Genomic DNA, 18,138 nt, shown 5'->3' with positions numbered 1-18,138 from the left:
ATTGCTAAATTGTTGTCTCAAACAACAAAGAGCACACAAAAATTAAAACTACTCAACTCACCAAAACACAACAACACAACTAAACACAACTTGATGTCTACTTTGCTTAAAATGAGAATGTTCACAACAAATACATTTCTTTAGAAGAATTACTTCAGGATAAAACTCTGGATTAAAGCAACAAACTAGTTCATTAAGAAATTCGCCCTGGCTGCATCATTATGTTCAACAACATACAACATAAACTAAGCCACAGCTTGCTGTCTGTTTTGAATAAACAACAAGCAAGAAAAGTAAATCTTCAAAAGAAAAGACAATTTTTCCTCACAAAAAATCTCTTTTAGGATTAAAAATTCGGATTACTGTGCATTTACAGGGCAATAAAGCTGGTTTATTGAAGGCCTCACACGGGGCACCATTTGTTGGGGTTGTATCAAGTCAACTTTGATTATATTCTTTAATAATTATACTTAATTATTAATAATATAAATAAAATATCATTAAACTATGTTTAATCTCGTTTTGGGGCACCACCTTGTACTCAGGGAAATATAACCAAAATGTCACTCAAATTAGTCTCAAATTAGTTATTTAATTACTAATATTATTAATAATTAATAACTATATTTAATAAATTGAAGGCGTGAAATCCGTACACAAAGCCTTCGCACCCAGCTTATATCACAATGCAAATACACCAGTAATCACAAACAACTGCTCTCTCAAAATTACAACAGAATTTATTTAACAAAGTAACATCAATCCAAAATCAATGAACTTAACCAAACAAATAACTATCATAAACTAATCTAAGCAAACAAACATTATCAAGCAAACCTTGTGAATGAGGTGTAAATGTGTTTGTGTGTGTGTGTGTATGTAGATGAGAGAGAGAGAGAAAAAGAGAGAAAGAAAACAGGATGGTGGAGAGAGACAATGCACCATGTGGCTTCGTCACATGTGGACAAAATGGTGGACAACAAAGGAAGCCGTGTGGCTGCCTTTTGAAATAGTTTGAGCTCTCTGAGCTGAGTTCAGTAACTGTTACTTAATTACCAGAAAGCCAGTGGCCGGACTTTGATTCAACAGCGGGTACACTGGTCTTTCTGATTGTGAAAGCCATTGACTGAAGGTAAACTAGCATAGCATTACACACATAGGTGAACACAGCAGTTCATCACAATAAAACAAATGCAGCAGCTTACAACAGATAATAAACAGAATGTGACGTCTCGTCAACAATGATGCATAATTATCAGTGGTTATAAAAGAAACATAACTATTTCTGAAACAATTTCTGCCCAGACCAAAGCTCTTACTTGGGGTAACTCCTGGTGATCGTTGCAAAGCTGGTTAGATCGTCACTCTGTTGAATGTTGAATCATCAGATTCAGGCAGGGTTCCTTCGTGGCAGATGTAGGAGGAGGGTAGCGGGATTCAGATCGTCGACCAGAGTGCTGCTCTATAGGGTCTTCTGGTTGCAGGAGCCGAGTTCTTTATGTGTCCTTGTGGATTCAGGGATCAGTGGGCTTCCTTCAGCGCTCCTGTCCAGTTGCGTTCAATGACGTCTTACGAAAAATCAAAGGAAAGAAACTCTTCTTTTTGCTCGAACCTGATAGCATCTGATTGCGCCCAAAACTCCTAAAAATATGCCATGGAAGTAGTCAGCTGAATCCTCTGATGCTTGAATTCAGCATGTGAAGAGCTACCTATACTGAGCAACCTCAGCTCTGGAGTTTAACCTATGTAAGTCAAGAGGAGGAAAGGCTTTGTCTCGAATGCTGGAGTCCATCTTGTTGGAGAGGGTATCCTCTGGTGTCGGCAGACCACACTTGAAGAGAAGGAAGCAATGCCTGGTGATTGCTTTTAAAGACTGGAGCTGCCTGTGGGTTTACCTCAGGCCTCCTCCAATGAGGATAGAGAATTCAGAAGCCCCCAACCCCCCCCACTTTTCACACCTATTTGTTAGTTTCTGTTGGGGGTTGCTGGGGGTTTGTTTAGTTGCCTTCAAAATCACTTTAGTCAGGCTCGAGACTGTGACATAGGCCTGAGTCCTTTGTCCCAACCACATGGCTGAGGCCCAACACTATACAGATATTTGAATGCCTGTAAACACTGCTGGGGGGTAGGTGTCGCTCGAGGAAATCAGCAACATGCTTTAAAAACAGCCTCTGTTGCCTTTTTCAGAGGCAAAGATTTACGTCAAGTGAAAGGGAGAAGACAACAGGATGAGAGTTTGGGTCATTTTAGTCAGATACAGACATTACAGTCCAGGATTTCTCGATAATGAAGGCGGTCCACGTTGTGCATGAACTGTACAGTGCCGAAACACACCTCTTCCAAGCGTGCCAGGGCAGAGGAAGTGTACCGTGTTTGAGCACAGAAAGGAGCACTCATACTGGTCAAACGATCTGGACTTTTAGGGGTGAAGCGTGCTTAGGCCCGGAACAGATTGCCTAGTGTGAGTGTGGCCTAAAAGAACATGTTTCAGAGTATGATATTGACTGACAGATGAGGGTTGTAGGTTGAGTCACTAGAGAGGCAAGAACATTATCAAATTGCAGCGTGACACTTGTGAAAGGGTTTAATTTTGTAATAGCTCTCTCTCTCTCTTTGAAAGGTTGATACTGAACATTTCCAGCAAGTCATTAATAAATTAGACACAGACTCATGCAAAAACATCTTTGAAACCTCTTTGAATGAAGCCAGCGAGCAACAAGTCTGATAATCAAGCTACGAAGAAAAAGAAAACAGAAATGGCTGCATCTTTGCGTCATTAACTTTTTGATGTTCTTTTAACAGAATCATCTACATCTTCACAGAGCCTTTGTAGCTGCAGACACAGAAAATCAAAAAACTGAAAAGACCAAAACGAGGATATACTTCACCTCCTCTTCCTCCCAGTCGATAAGGTCCCAGTCGTATGCGAGGACGGCTCTGCGTCTCTTCCAGAACTCCAGGAAGACGGTTGCTGAATGATGGGAATAAAACAGCATCACATATTTGTAAGACTAATGATCCCAATTGGAGGAATTGACCTCCTCATTAGGTCCATTGTTGAACCTAAAAAAAACTATGAATGTCAGGTGTCTCTTTTAGGGGACTAAACCCTGATTTTAGTCTTTAGAATTATGGGAATGCCACCTGCAGAATCATTAGTATATACAGTATATCACGTTTAAAATGGATTGAACTGAAATTCACCTTACTTTTTAGCGGCTCTCTACTCCAATAGCTGTTATGTTTTATCCCCAAATTAACTCTCAGGAAAAAGCTTTGGCAGCAGAATTGTCCCTCATGTTCACCACCTACTGGGTCTTTAATTGTTTTTTTGCCATTAGGAGGGAAGGTACTGTACAGAGGGAGTAATTAGGTTTTGTTGTTGCTGCTTGAAATGGGGTTGAAGATTGACGAAAGAGGAAAACGAAACAGTAAAGCTGCAAGATATAAAACCAAAAACAACCGGCTGAAATACACTAAAATGCTCTATAAAGCTGAGGGGAACTTGGATGATTATGACACAGATGGAAATGAATACTGAAGTCTCTGTATGACCTACACAAGCAGGCATAACGATCGATCATATCTATGAAATCATTTTCAATGCTTGAAGACGTCGGGTAGTTTTCAGACAAATAGAGTTACAGAGTCAGCTTTGTTTACATTTTCCAATGAGTGATATATTTGACAGTTCAAATATAGAAGGAGGAGATTTTTCATCGGCTACTTACACATGTACAGGACAATATAAACAAATAGTTTAGAGGTACTATTTTGTCCACAGGGGGGCGCCAAAGTCAAAGCAACCCGAGAGCACCTCACAGGAGCTTTAAAGTTTGGTGATATTTCTCTAACATTACATATTAAAAAAGCCTCTGGATAAAGAAAGTGGAGCCAACGTGAACGTGCCTTACTCCTGCATTCTTTCTAATGGACAGCAGGGGGAGACTTCACTGGCAGCTTTGTTGAGTAAATTACTAAAAGTAACGATGTTTAGCTACACTTTCACAACCAACTCCAGCACACATCACCATCCCTTCACCTGTAATGCTCTCCTGCATGTGCTGCAGACAGTGCTGAGAGGATAGTAGATTAGGAGCGCGCCCTGCTGGACAAACTACATAATGACACAATAAATCACGCGACACATTTGTTCTCTGTGTTATGTCCAGAGAGTAGGTTTGATAATCGGCACATGTTGGGGAAAAAAGGGGGCAATATACATTTAAATGTAAAAGGCCGCCAAATGTTATCGATAACAGACTCTATCTTAAATGTACTTTGAAATGTTATTATCGTTTTGTCATATATAGAATCAGGGGATTGTGGCCACTAAATGCATCAAAACATTGTGCAGAGTTTGCGTCCCATTATCTGCTCTATGACAAGTTCTAATTTGCAAAGCATATAGCACTAATGAAATTCAGGTGCCAACGTGCCCAAAAAGTTGTCCTCCTTCTCCGTGCTGTTTGGTCCTGTTTTACGACCTAATGCGGAGAGAAGCTCTCTGCCCAGAGTTGTGCTCTCATGCTGACAGAGCACTATTTCATCCACATAAAGATGATGAGCTGGGAGGGGAGGGGAACGCTTTCAAGTTCATTGTGAGGCCAGAATCACAGAATGTGAGACGAGTTTCAGAACGAAGCTTACTCCCTGCGTGGAGCAAGCAAAGCACAATTGGAAGAAAAAAAACCAACAACACTTACATACTCGCTGTGCATAATGACTCCATAGATGTGGATAAACGGCCGAGCAGCTGACAGCCAAAATTGATGAAACAATTCATAGTGACGTCAGAGTACTACTCACGGACTGTGTTTCCAGAAAATGTATTTTAAAGACATACAGAGGCGGAATTATTTTCCTGATCACTTAAGCGTGTGCATGGCCTCCTTTGTTAGTACTGCAGCTCAGTCACCACCAGCTCTCAGCAAATAGTATTTTTTTCGCTGTAACTGTGCGTGGCTATTAGCACCGCGGTTTGTTAATCAGATGGGTTTTTGCAACAAGGCTGATTTGCATAGAAAAGGGCCAATTTCCCCTCGAATTACTACTGGTTCATTAAAATATGTACAAACAGCACCAGCACACAGAGACACTTGACCAGTTCTGGGTGCATTTAACCCTTTGGGGTTTTTGTGCACAGGTCTGTGCAGGCGCAGAAACCATTCAACCCTTTTGTGACGACGGTCCTCAATTTCTTATAGCACACCACACAAACCCCAAGGGCCAAAAACAGTCAGTAACAGTGTTGGATATCATTCATTGTACACCACCATTTTTCCTAAAAAGGGACAGCAAACAAGACCGCTCGTGAAGCACAAAATTATGTAAAGGTGAGTCTGGACTCACCAATGACTCAGCTGGTTTGATGCCATGAATATGACTTCAGACTGTGGTGGCATTATAACAGGGCAAAGTGTCAGTGGACTGTATTTAACTCAGGTACAGTACAAATAATGACAGTCATTAGGGTTAGGGTTATGTCGGCATGGATGGCAGGTAGTCCTGAACAAAGTCCTGTGGATAGCTTACTTATTGCACAAGGGTTCACCTGCCTCTCCACTGCAAAGAGATCCAACATGAGAACACACAGGAGGCTTCACACTGATCACAAGCTTTGACCTCCAGCTTTTAAACTTGTTTCTACAGTTGTATTTCTCTTTTGTGTCCACTTCCCATTTTGAACGCTAACATGTTTTGAATGTGGAGCTGTGGCTGACTGAGGCCGAGGGCACTGCTTCCCATGTGAGGGCCAGCGGGGAAACACACTTCTGAGAAACCTTAATGAAGTGATTTCAGCTGTTTCTCCGCTGCAGTCGAGCTGCAAAAATACATTCACTTGGACAGCAGCAGCAACACGGAGAAGTTAATACTGTAAGGTCAGTACAATACTGTAAACCTTTCTTTAAACTACATAAAAAAACAACTTCAAATGTGTGTTTTTTAAGTATTTGTAGGTATCAGACTGAGCTCTGGCATGTCTCTGCAGCTGTGAAAACATTGTAACGTCAGGGTAGAGTTTATACTATTCATCAAAGGTGCCTCGATCTTATAAATAAGAATTAACACGGGTGCCACTTTAGTCCGAAAATTACATTTTGTAGCAATGTCTACTTATTTGAATGTGTGCTTTGTTGGATGTTTTAGAATACATTAAATCCTTGTCTTGTTGTCAGCACTTTATTCAACAGTCTGTGTGAGCTTAAAGTTCAGCATGTTTGCATGGTGCTGATAGGTAGGTCTGTATCTTATTAAAGGTTGTTAAAGGTAGCTTGATGTCAAGATAAGAAAGACACTTGAGCAATTCAAGTTAACAACTGCCCTTTTTTTAACCATAGAGTAAACATTTAGCATCAAACGTAAAGAATGAAATTGATTTTAAATCATAAAATACTAGCTAAAAGTGTTTCATACTGCATACATGTCATTTTTGTGCCATCACATCAAATGCATACTCTCAGTCAAAGTAAAATGGATGTCCATGTGTTCACACAATAAACCTACTGTATATCACTCACAAAGAGACAGAACAAAGACAGACAGACATCGTAGCAGCATGTTAGGCATGGCTAACTATGGAACTATAGTTTGTATAAAACATGGACATAGTCTCAGTGACATCACCCATTGGTTTCTGAAAAGGTGTTTTGAAGCCAAAGGATGGTGGTCGCCATATTGGAAATGTTGACTCTATCCAGCCATCCAGACCAAAATCATTTTGTTTCCGAATGTTAACATGTTTATTAATGCTTTACCACCAGGACTTTTTTATATGGGTTGTAATAAGGATCCCCCCTCTTTTGCTGCCAGCCTCAAGTGGCCACCTGGGGAACTGCAGTTGTTTTCCCACTTTCACTTTGGCTTTATTTTCAACCTGGAAGTTTGGACTTTGTATAACATGTCATCCCTTTTCTGTACAGGACAACAATGATTATATTTACCAGGATGTAATTTAAAAAAAGCTTATTTCTCTTTTAATGCAGCAGTGCAGGAGCTGACCAATGGGACTCCTCCAGGAGCAAAACCTGACTCTGGGTTCCTCTCAGCCAGAGATCACCCAATGGGAGTCAACACCAGAAGTATCTTCAGCTGGTACTGTAGCTTTAAGAATGTTAAATAGTTAGCCTGTCAAAGTGGTCAGACTTGTGTTAAAGATTATTGCAGATTTAAGGTTTTAAATAAATAATAAATGCTGACATTAGATTTACATTTCATAAAACATTTTTCTTTACACTGAAGTGAGCTGCTCTCACTTCAATGTATCTGCAGTTCAATATAAAACATTTATAATATGTGTGAAAGGGATAGGGTTTCCACCACAATAGACACATTGTCTGAATATGTCTGAGAGTCTAAATTATTAACACACACTTATGCAACAGGGCCGGCACAGCTTCCATTAGTAGGTTTACTGTACTGTGAGAGATGCAGCATACACTGACCACAATTAAAAGATTCATTACGTCTTTACTTATAAGTTATGCATTTTCTATGAACGTTTGTGGCTACTATACAAACCCTCTCTGTCTCTCTTCTTCACCCTCAACAGTTAACAACACCATCATCGTGCTGGGCGTGTTGACCTTTGCCCTGCAGCTGTGTTTAGCTCTGTTCTTCATGCTGAGATGTTGGCGATTGGACAACAGAGTTCGAGAGGCTCTCAAGCAACCAGAGACTCTCAACAAACTAATGGGTGAGCCTTCACAATAGATTTTGTCCTTTTTTATGTTTTCATTTACAATTTCACTGTTGAAGATCTTTTTGTAAATAAGAAAGTTAACATGTTTTTAGGACATGAGTATTTGCAATAAGCACATAGCAATAGTGTGAATTTATTGCTATAAATAAGATTTTAATTTCCAGGAAACCAGCAATGCTTTCTCAGTCAGCGTGTGTACATTTAGCCCCTTTTGGTGGAGGCCTGAGTATAATGGTCCTTCACACCATGTTGGTGCAGTCACATGAAGCCCAAGCTAGCAATTTAGTGTTGAAAAAACACAGATTTTTGTATGTATTTTATATTGAAATGACAATACAGGTATAGTGTTAAACTTGAAGTATATGACTATGAGACTATGAGTTATAGCTTGAATGAACTCTTTCATTTTGGTTTATTACTCACGATTAATATCCTTATAGCATTAGTGAACAATCTTATTGTATCTTGCAGACCTTTTGCCCATATCATCGAGCAAGTTGAGTTATTTTATGAATAATTTTGGCATGAAGAGGTGACATGAGGCAATAACAGTGATCATCACTATGAACTGACTGATAGGACATAGTTCATTAACAAAAAAAGGTTATACATTAGTGATGTTACCAGGAGACTAATTCCAAAGTTGATTAAATGCAGCTTTAAAGGCAAACTAACTGGCTAGTTTAAAGTTGAGAAAGCTCTCCAAAAATAGACGAATAGAATAAAGTCAAAACAGCGTCTCCAGAGGTACGATGCCAGATTGGTTTGCAGCGTGGTATACTGAACAGTGCTAGCACTGCTTGTCTTCAGTCCTTCCTGCCGGTTAGCATCCACATGCCCATGTTGAATGTGGTTACTAATTGCTCTGTTTGATACGCCAGTTAGATTTTTTTTTTTAGATGTCTTTATTTAAAAGGGACAATGCACATTAATTAACAAGAGCAACAAAGTCACACATGTAAATGTGCCAGATTTAGCCATGCAGACTCATTTGCATGTCATGTGTGTCCCTGGCAGATTGATGACATTTAAGAAAACATTAAAAAGCATACAGGAAAATGCAGCACAAAAACATAAAAACATAAAAACACAAGAACACATAAGCATAACAAATTAAACAACACATACGCATGGAAGCAATTGATAAAGCAGCACACAGACGTAAAATTAAAATGTGTAACATATAGCACATTTAAATACATTTAAATACAGACAAAAGCACCATGCACAGACAAGGAGCATATATAAGCACCTGACACAGCCTTCATACAGCTTGAGCAACATTTTCTAGATCAAAAAACGGCCAAACTGCACTGTGCCATGAGATTATGAGATGCCATCGGTCCACTTAGCTTCTTTACATCCAGGTAGTTGAGCCGAGAGAGAAAGCCCATTAACCAGAACAACAGCCAGTCTTTGGCTACAGCCTTTGTTAGTGACGAGTGTCTGCAGCACAGCTTGAATATAATATTTGACTGACGTTGACGGCTAACATATAGACATATTGGTAATGGGTTAACTGGACCAGTAATTCTGGTGAAGGACTAGTGAGGGTGACAACATTTAATGGTTTAGTAGAATAAACAAGCACATCCTTATTTATGCTTGAATACCATTAAGGGAAGAATGTGCAACATTCAGGACAGCCAGCTGTTTTAGTCGAGGACTAGAGAAAAGAAGTATAACACAGCCTACTCACTGCTTATTTGGATGTCACGTTAGCGTTTTAAGATCACATTCATTCCGTGTCAATTTATGTGCAATATGAAGCTACGAGCTAACCAAAGTGTGCTAACATTAGCATGCTAACACAACAATGCAGGACACAGGAAATTGCAGCTCGAGTAAAGGATGATTTTGTCCGCCGCTTGTGCTTAATGGTGCTTAATGGTGGGTTCTAATTGATAACTCCTTTGTGCAAACTCAAGTGGAGAGGGGTTGGAGGTGTGTCGCTGGAGGAGAGCGGAGGCTTCAGAATAGCAGAGGTGTCGCCAAACAGCAGTTTGTTTTGGTTTCATGCTGGTGCTCAAGGGCGACCTCTACTGGATCAAAAAGTTGTACATTCTTCTAATAAAGTTTATATTAAATATGTTAAGATAACACAGAATAAAGTGAGAAAAGCAGAACGCGATCTGTCTATCAACAGTTCTGTTAAAAATTGCCTCACCACTTCTCTTCTAAAGTTTGAGAAGTCAGTGCCAATTCAGTAACTTTTCTCTAATGCATCCTTTTTCTTTTGAAAGATGATGATTGGTTAATGTTCTGTTTCTTTTCGTTGTCTTTAAGCTCCCTCATCTTGCCATCTTCACATTTATAAACAAGCCACCTATCAGCTACATGACGATGGTGCTGCTGCTTCATCACCTGCCGTGTGGTCATCAGGTGAACAATATGAGCCAATCAGAAACTCTCTGTTTGGACTTTCTATCCCCTGGGACCTCGTCCAGCGCTGACAGGCTGCTCATCTGCCTCATCCCTTTTACAAAAATGTTTTAAAATGTGGCCTGTTCATTTTCACTTGATGATTATGATGAATGTAAACTTCAACAAATAATATGCATTCAAATGTGTTTCTGTTTTAAAATGTAGTTATGACTGCTGCTTTCTTATAATGAGAGATTGTATTAAAGTAAAAGTATTGTTGCACCTATCAGTAATTTAAATGGACACTGGGTCAAAGCTCATTTTGTGATGTGAGAAGTGCTTATCATTATGATGTACCAGCAGGAAATGATCACACAATTAAACGTATTCAGTGATGCCTTTTAGACTCTTTCAGAAAATTATTTTCAAATCTCTCGGCCTGCATCAGTCATGAATTGGTTCAGTCACAGGCTGTGTCCCAAACCACATACTACATCCTGCCTACTACATACTCCAAATATATACATGTATACTGCAGGTTATATATACCAACCTGATTGTTAGTATGCCATTAGCAATAGGATTGTGAAGATTAATCGTTAGGCAGTTCAAAATCAATTCAAAGGAGTCAAGATTCACATTCTCTGGAAAAAGAATCACAATAATATGGTAAGCGTCAGCAGCTGCAGAGCAGAGGCGGTTGGCAGCCGCAGAGCAATATTTTGAAATTGAGGATGCACCACCGTGTTTTAATTCGGAGGTGTGGAAGCATTTTGGCTTCCCTAAGACAGAAAATGAAAGAGGTGAGAAGATAACAGACAAGACAAAAACTGTGTGCAGATATTGCATGAAGACGGGGAGCTACACAAACAGCACGACCAACATGATGCAGCATTTAATCGACACCAAGGCCAAACCCCACTGACAAGCGGGTTTGAAGCCCCTGCTCGTCCAAACGAGTGCAAGAGCCAAAGAGATTACGAGCACCTTGGTGTTTTCATGAAAAAATGAAAGCAATCTTTTTCAGTCATCTCCTACTTTGTCTTCGGTCTCAGACGAATATAAATAAATCGTGGCCCGAGCTCGGTTCAATGAGCTAGCACGAGCTAGCTAGCGCGACTGTCAATTCAACTACACACAAGTAATTTAATATTATTTGGCAACATGTCAAATGTATTTCAGCGTGGAGCTTTTATTTGAAGCCACTAGTTGGCGAGTTCTGCGTTCGGGCAGTTTGAGAGCTGCAATGCATTGTGGGGCGGTTTAGTATGAACAGCATGTTTCTGTTTCATACTTAAAGATTCTGGCTGATCTAGTAAACATCCAGGTAGTGCTTTCATATACAAAACACCACACTCTGATTTTGGATCATACCTCCTACTCAATGTGACGTCGTTATTAAGTATGAATAGTATGAAATAATGCGGTCTGGGACGCAGCCACAGTCTTACTTTAAGCAGCAGAAGGCGACTATAGCTATCTGTAAACCACGGCACATCAAGAAAACTGAAACGACTTCCTGGATAACAAAGTGGATTTATCGGGTACAGAGTCTGATATGTTTGACCCAGCAGGTGGAGACCAAAACAGAGTTATAAGGAGAGTAACTATTGGATTCACAGCCACTCGGTATATTAATAACTTAAAAATAAATGCAAACTTTACATTTATTGGGAGTCCAAAAAGAAAAGGTTTTGTAAGTACATCCAAATAATTGCACAAGAAACACCTGGGACATACAGGAGGTACATAAACGTAACATGTTACTCACCCCAAACAGCCATGAACACAGCAAAGAAAACAGTTGCTCCGTTGTCAAAGAGATGTGTGACCTGAGAAGAAGATGGAACGCTCTTTACATCACGTAAAAATAAGACAGAAACAATATTCATCCTGATCGCAACAACAGCATTTCAGCTGCACATTGTACAGGGGGAAAACTAGCAGAGTCCAGAGATGTGAACATTTTGTGTCCTTGTCTTGGCGACATTACCTTGGCGTAGATGCAGCTGTCCGACAGCTTCAGGTAGGGGCAGTACTGGTCGCAGATAGGGCACATGATGATGTCAGTGGCCTGGCAGATTTCTTTACTGGAGAAAAACATTCAGTCAATCAGACTGTTGAATGGTTTACATTAGATTTCAACAAAACAAAACCTCTAAACCTGTTGTACTCAGATTTCTAAATAATATAGTACACTCTTTTTTTTTATGCTCCAACAAACGATAAGTGGAAAAAAAGTGACGACATATCAAATTTGCATTAACATTTATTTCAAACACATTTCTTTACTTCATCACACAATCACCTAATTCCATTTTCAAAGGGGACATTTCACACTCTGCTGCCTTATCTGTAATACCAAATGAGTTCTGCTATAAGGAAGCTGACTTTTCATTCAATGCACTGAATGTCTAATCTGCACTTATTGTGCATATGTGCAGCCTGTACAAGCAATTTAAAGCAGATAAGGCTTTCTTTCTCCACAGAAAGAAAATTCTATGAATACAAGCAGCAGCTCTAGGGACAAATACTTTTTTTTTTATCAGAGAAGAGAGGAGGTGTGTTTACCTGACCTGGCAGTGCTCCAGAGTGAAGAAACCGTACAGGAATACCAAGAGGCCGACCAAAGCCGCAGGAAACAGCATCCCCGTGTACCAGCCGAGCCAGGCGAAGTACAGACCGATCTTCTCCCCAAAATACCTCCTGGAACATCAGCAGAGCACAAGAGGAACAGGTGTGAGTTCATTAAAAGATGTAAAAAAAAAAAAAATCAAAGGAGCAGCAGTCACAGCCTCATGTGTTAGAACAGTTTGTTCAGGCGCCAGTAGCCTAGTGGTTACTACGTGCACACCATATACGGAGGCTATAGTCCTCCGTAAATGTTGCGAGCCTAGGTTCAAATCCGACCTGTGGATCCCTTCCCACATGTCATTCCCCACTCCCTCTCTCTCCTTGCTGTCTGACTCTATCCACTGTTCCACCTCTAAAATAAAGGGATGAAAAGCCCAAAATGAAACCTTTAAAAAAAAAAAAAAAAAGACAGTTTGTTCAGATCCTGAGAGTCTGCATCAATTGTGTGTTCAAAATCATTATTGTTTCTACAACCTGTTATGCTTTGATTTAAAATGTGTTATTTAAAAATCACTGACTGAAGGTACCTGATGAGGTCCAGGGGTTGATATTTGTACCATACCCCCCACCAGGCCCAGCACTCGTACAGCAGGTGTCGTTGGTTTTCTGCTCCGTGTGTTCTGATGGAGTTCTTGCTGTGGTACCTCCCCTGTAACAGGTATACACACACACACACACACACACACACACACACACACACACACACACACACACACACACACACACACACACACACACACACACACACACACACACACACACACACACACACACACACACACACACACACACACACACACACACACACACACACACACACACACACACACACGGAGAAATGTTATCCCTGTACTATTCCTCGCATGGAGTCAGTTAAAAAAACAGGAAGCAGTTGACACGTCGACATCTCCTCGCGACGAGCATAATTACCTCATGAAGAGGAAAAGCTGCTTCATACGAGTTATTGCTCAAAAGACGATTAAGCCCTGGAATGAAAAAACAGAGAAGTGTGAATCAAGAGCAGCAGATGCCTGATGCTGTCAGTGAAAGATCAAAGATTCAAGGGATTTTACTGCTCATTAAAATTCAAATGCTGTTAGAATATGTTTTTTTTGTTGAATTCAAACAGCATGCATTGCAGTCTGAGCAAAGGGCATTTGTAATAATACGCTCCGAGTCTGACCCATTCTACGCCCTGCTGCTTAATCTGTTTTCTAAGGTACTGATCCTCTCTGTGCAATCGTAAATTGGAGAAACCTCATTAGTCGTGCTGAGCTGAAAAAAAACAAAAAAAAAAACACATGGGACCTAATGTGAAAAAAGATTTAGAGTTAAACTCCGCTGAGGTTTGCATCGTGGTACTGTAAGCTTTTTTTTTTTTTACTGTGTAAACTCTGTCAAATTATTATTATTATTGATGATTATACATACTTGTTTTACACACTGTTATTGAGAGACATGCTTCACACACACATACACCTGAATCACACACATGCACAAACACGGACCTGTGGACATGCATGAATGGAGGTGTCAGAGTGGGGATGCTACACGCTGCGTCAGGGAGCGCAGACAGAGATGTTGGGGGTTCGGCAGGACTCGGGAAGTGACCTGGCACCTCTCCAGCAACCACACCAACTTCAGTATTTTGTTCCACAGCGGGTCTTAAACAAGTGACCCTCTGGTTCCCACCTCAAGTCCCTACAGATGTTATGTTAGCCAGTGGCAATCCTAGAGTCTGTTGGGGCCCCAGGCAAGGGATAATTGGGGGCCCTACAACCCGCATTAATTACCATTTATGTCTGCCATTGTCTGAACGCTTACTCCTCTTCTTTCTTGTTTCTGTTTCCTCTCCAATAGACGAAGAGGAAACACAACGCTTAGCAAGGCAACAAGAGTGAGAGGGCCCCCTTAGGGAGGTTTCCTACTGTCATTGCAAAATTTGGACATTTCGGGTCACTGCTGTGGTTCAAAGTTTGTGAGCCCTCAGGGGCCCCCTTACTGGTCTGGGGCCCCAAGTAGTTGCCTGCCTTCCCTGTTGACAAGCAGCGCCTCTGATGTTAGCCTGATACTAATGTGTGGCAAAGATCTCAGGTGGGATGTGATGTCTGCTCTTAATCAAAATTACATTTGCACAAATTAACCAAAATCATGATAAAACACTTACTGGATAGTTTATACAAATGTGTACCTATTCCTTTGGGATTTGATATTTACATGATTTATGTACATTTTTATCAGCCATGTATCATTTTTTCCCCCAGTCGGGTCCTTGGGGTCCCCGCTTTTCTTAGACACAGAGAATATATACTGTCATACGTGTGCTCCAGTATTTTCTTGGGATCCTGTCTGAAAGAAGGTATCCACTGAATTATACTTTTTGTTCATCTTAAGTCCTTCTCTGAGAGCACTGACCTCCATTTGTGGAGTGGCTGAAGCCCAAGAGTTTCCTTCTACTTTACAAGTAGGGGGGGCTCCCAGGAAAACAGGTTAGAAACACTGCTCAAAATGGGACCTTGGTTTACAAAACTTGCTTTGCCAGCATTGCTATCCAAATTAGAAAAAAAATCATGTTTGCATGGTACAATTGTATTTGGCCTCACTTTCAGACCAATAGCCTGCATCCCCTTGTTACAGGCAGTCTATGGTATTAACAACAGAAATATGATTTGTAGTGGAACAGAAAGGCTTTAAACGCAGTTCATTTGTGCAAATATTGAATGTCACATTCAACATTTTCCAGAAGCCTTTTCTAGGTCAGTTTTCTTTCATTTCAAATATGTCTAGAATTTTCATAGTGCCTCTGGGAAAAAAAACTCACCCATCTTATTTTTACCCTCCTCATATTTGACCCGCTGGAGGATGTGGTGGACGATGCGGCTCCTGGTGGCGTTGTTGAAGAATGTGTCTTTGTTGTGGATGATGAAACTGCGGTGAAATGAACCAGTTATTACAAATCTGTGTGCTGTGACTGATTGTATGTGTAAAGGCCTATATGTGAGTACGAGTGTATGTGTGTATGCGTAAGAGGAGCAACAGAGAGCATTCCAAGTAGAAAAAGTGTGAGAGAGGAAATAGAAAATGTGCAGAAAAAGATAAAGTTTAAGTCATTTCTTGGAGTTCTTAAAGGACAGTTCTGTAAAAACGTACTGATGAATTCGTGATCGACTGAAGGGGGCGGTAAAGCTCTCGTTCTCCTCCAGGTCAGGCAGAGTGTCGCTGTCAAACTTCATGGGTTTGCGGGGAAGCCAGCCACGAAATTTGTTGATACGTTTTTCCATCCTGTGAGTAAAAAGTCATGTTTAATCTACACGAGGAGAATTCATCAAGTAATCCCATGCTGCATCTTCGACTGGACACTCACCTGCTCATGAACTTGTGCCGTCGGTTCATATAAAATATTTTCCTCCTGAAATAAATTGTGAAAGTTAATTTTGGAATTTACTCACGAAGCAACATAAATTATAAGCATGGCACAGCAACTATTCCTACTACTATTACTGTAAGTGTTTATGTATGCCAGGTATGCCTGTTCCCAGATGTTACCATAAAAAGTAATACTGCTGATAATAAAAAATGATCATGCTATAATTAAATCGAACATTTCAAGCTCCTGCGAGGAACTTTTTGTTTTGCGTTGACTTTGGCGCCCCCCCTGTGGACATTCCTCTTATTTCTTAGTCTATTTTCTCTGGTACATTTGTAAGGAGTGCCATTTCAGAAAAGTGTCATCCTGCTTTTTTTAACTGTCGAATGTATAACTCATTGGGATTGACACAGTCATATTTAAAAATGTGTGTCGTGTGCCATAAATCCCCTCTTACTAACCCCCCCCATAACAACACCTCACAGGAGCTTTAAGTTAGCAACTGAAGCTCTTTGACCACTTGTAGCGCTGTAGAGTACATTTTTTTATGAATGGATCCTTGTTCTTGTCTTAATTGGGCAGGAGCATGCAGGGTTGATTGACAGTTGGTGGCTTTATCACCCAAATAAACATAGCAATAAATCCAATGCAAGAAGAACATGACCATAAGCTAGATAACTTGAATGTATACAACAGAGGGTTCAAATATAATTAAATGGAAAAGAAACACCTTTAAGCAATGTTGAAGAGCAAACTATTAACTCTGAAGGGCACCTTCGAAGATCACAAAATGCAAAAAACACGTTTCCATGTTTTTTTCAAACACTAATGTGTCCGTAGTCTTTCAACAAACCCCCAAATTATGAGAAAAGTCCATCCTCCCTGTCTTTTTCCTGCTCTACTTTTCAGAAAATGTGTGCTCAAACAGGCCGTTTGGAGAGTTTCCCTTCATGACATCACAAAGGGCAGTAACCCCTCCCCCAGATGGGTGACACTCCCACAGCTAGGTGTTTGTTCTGCCCTCTGAGTCTGCCTTCTCACTGTAAACCATTTGGCATGGTGCAAGAAAGCTCAAGCCATCCAAACCTTTCCAGAGAGGGGGCGTGGTCAGAAACAGCTCATTTACATTTAAAGGTACAGACACAGAAACAGCCTGTTCTGAGCAGGGCTGAAATAGAGGGGTTTATAGCCATGATCAAATACAGGATCAGAGTGGATTTAGAACAAGAAACTTCACAGACATGTTTTTGGGACCTCTGGGACTTTTTCAAACTGGTTGAAATGGAGGATAATATGTGACCTTTAATTTAAAAAAATAATTAATTTATTATTCTGTTGTCTCACCTGAAAGGCATGCGAATGTTCATGAGCTCTGCATAGCGACAAAGAACATCCCATGGAGCATGAAGCTTCAGAAAAATCACATCACTGTTTGTTATAGAGGCCTGTAAGGAAACAAAAGACACACACACACATAATTAATTTAATATGATAAAGGGATAACATAGTTAAGATGAAAAGGCTGCATAATGCTCTGTGACATAGCATATCAGCAACAACAACTCAGCAATATGTTGTGAATAATACTTTCTTTTCAGAGCATTATGCCTTTGTCTTTCCAGCCGTACGTCAACATACATTCAACAAAATACATCTGTTTGTTCGCTAGGATCTCCTCTCTTCCTCACCTGTATGTCCCAACAGAGTAGGAGTGAGTCTAAAGGTACATGAATCAGGAGCTCACAGGACAGAGATCTAAAAATAACCGAATGACTCCACACAACAAACTAACATAAGTGGGCTGCTGAAGGGGACAATAAGTATTGTCTTCCCCTGCATGTTCTACAGAATGATGACCTTGATGCCTCAGCATCAGCATATACTGCAGAAGGAAAAAAAAAACCCAGAACAAAATAATCACATTTGCCATTTTTTCGAGTGACAATAGGATAGCAACAGGGGAGCAAATTGCCATCAGCACATTTGTTTTGGCTCCCTAGTCAGTCCACCGACAGACGTCATCATAGCACTTAGCTTTCAGACCTTAAACAACCAAGCACAAGGGCTCAGA

At 40.5% G+C, this 18,138-nt stretch overlaps 1 protein-coding gene across 6 annotated transcripts in view; it reads right to left on the bottom strand.

The window, feature by feature from the left end:
* Positions 1-18,138, bottom strand: part of LOC132956418 (anoctamin-4-like) — a 62,394-nt gene that overhangs the window by 19,478 nt on the left and 24,778 nt on the right. For 4 of the 6 annotated variants that reach the window (XM_061029872.1, XM_061029874.1, XM_061029878.1 and 1 more), the window contains 10 exons: positions 17,412-17,512; positions 16,065-16,109; positions 15,851-15,982; positions 15,522-15,628; positions 13,631-13,686; positions 13,219-13,349; positions 12,638-12,772; positions 12,060-12,156; positions 11,838-11,898; positions 2,889-2,971 (listed from right to left, as the gene is read on the bottom strand). In XM_061029872.1, coding sequence (XP_060885855.1) covers positions 2,889-2,971; positions 11,838-11,898; positions 12,060-12,156; positions 12,638-12,772; positions 13,219-13,349; positions 13,631-13,686; positions 15,522-15,628; positions 15,851-15,982; positions 16,065-16,109; positions 17,412-17,512 — 948 coding nt within the window. The remainder of the gene's footprint in view (positions 1-2,888; positions 2,972-11,837; positions 11,899-12,059; positions 12,157-12,637; positions 12,773-13,218; positions 13,350-13,630; positions 13,687-15,521; positions 15,629-15,850; positions 15,983-16,064; positions 16,110-17,411; positions 17,513-18,138) is intronic. The other 2 variants (XM_061029875.1, XM_061029876.1) reach the window with 1 other exon arrangement.

The sequence above is a fragment of the Labrus mixtus genome, chromosome 22 (assembly GCF_963584025.1).
Source record: "Labrus mixtus chromosome 22, fLabMix1.1, whole genome shotgun sequence".
Taxonomy (NCBI): Eukaryota; Metazoa; Chordata; class Actinopteri; order Labriformes; family Labridae; genus Labrus; species Labrus mixtus.
The sequence above is the reverse complement of the archived record's forward strand: the minus strand, read 5'-3'. Positions and strand labels throughout refer to the sequence as shown.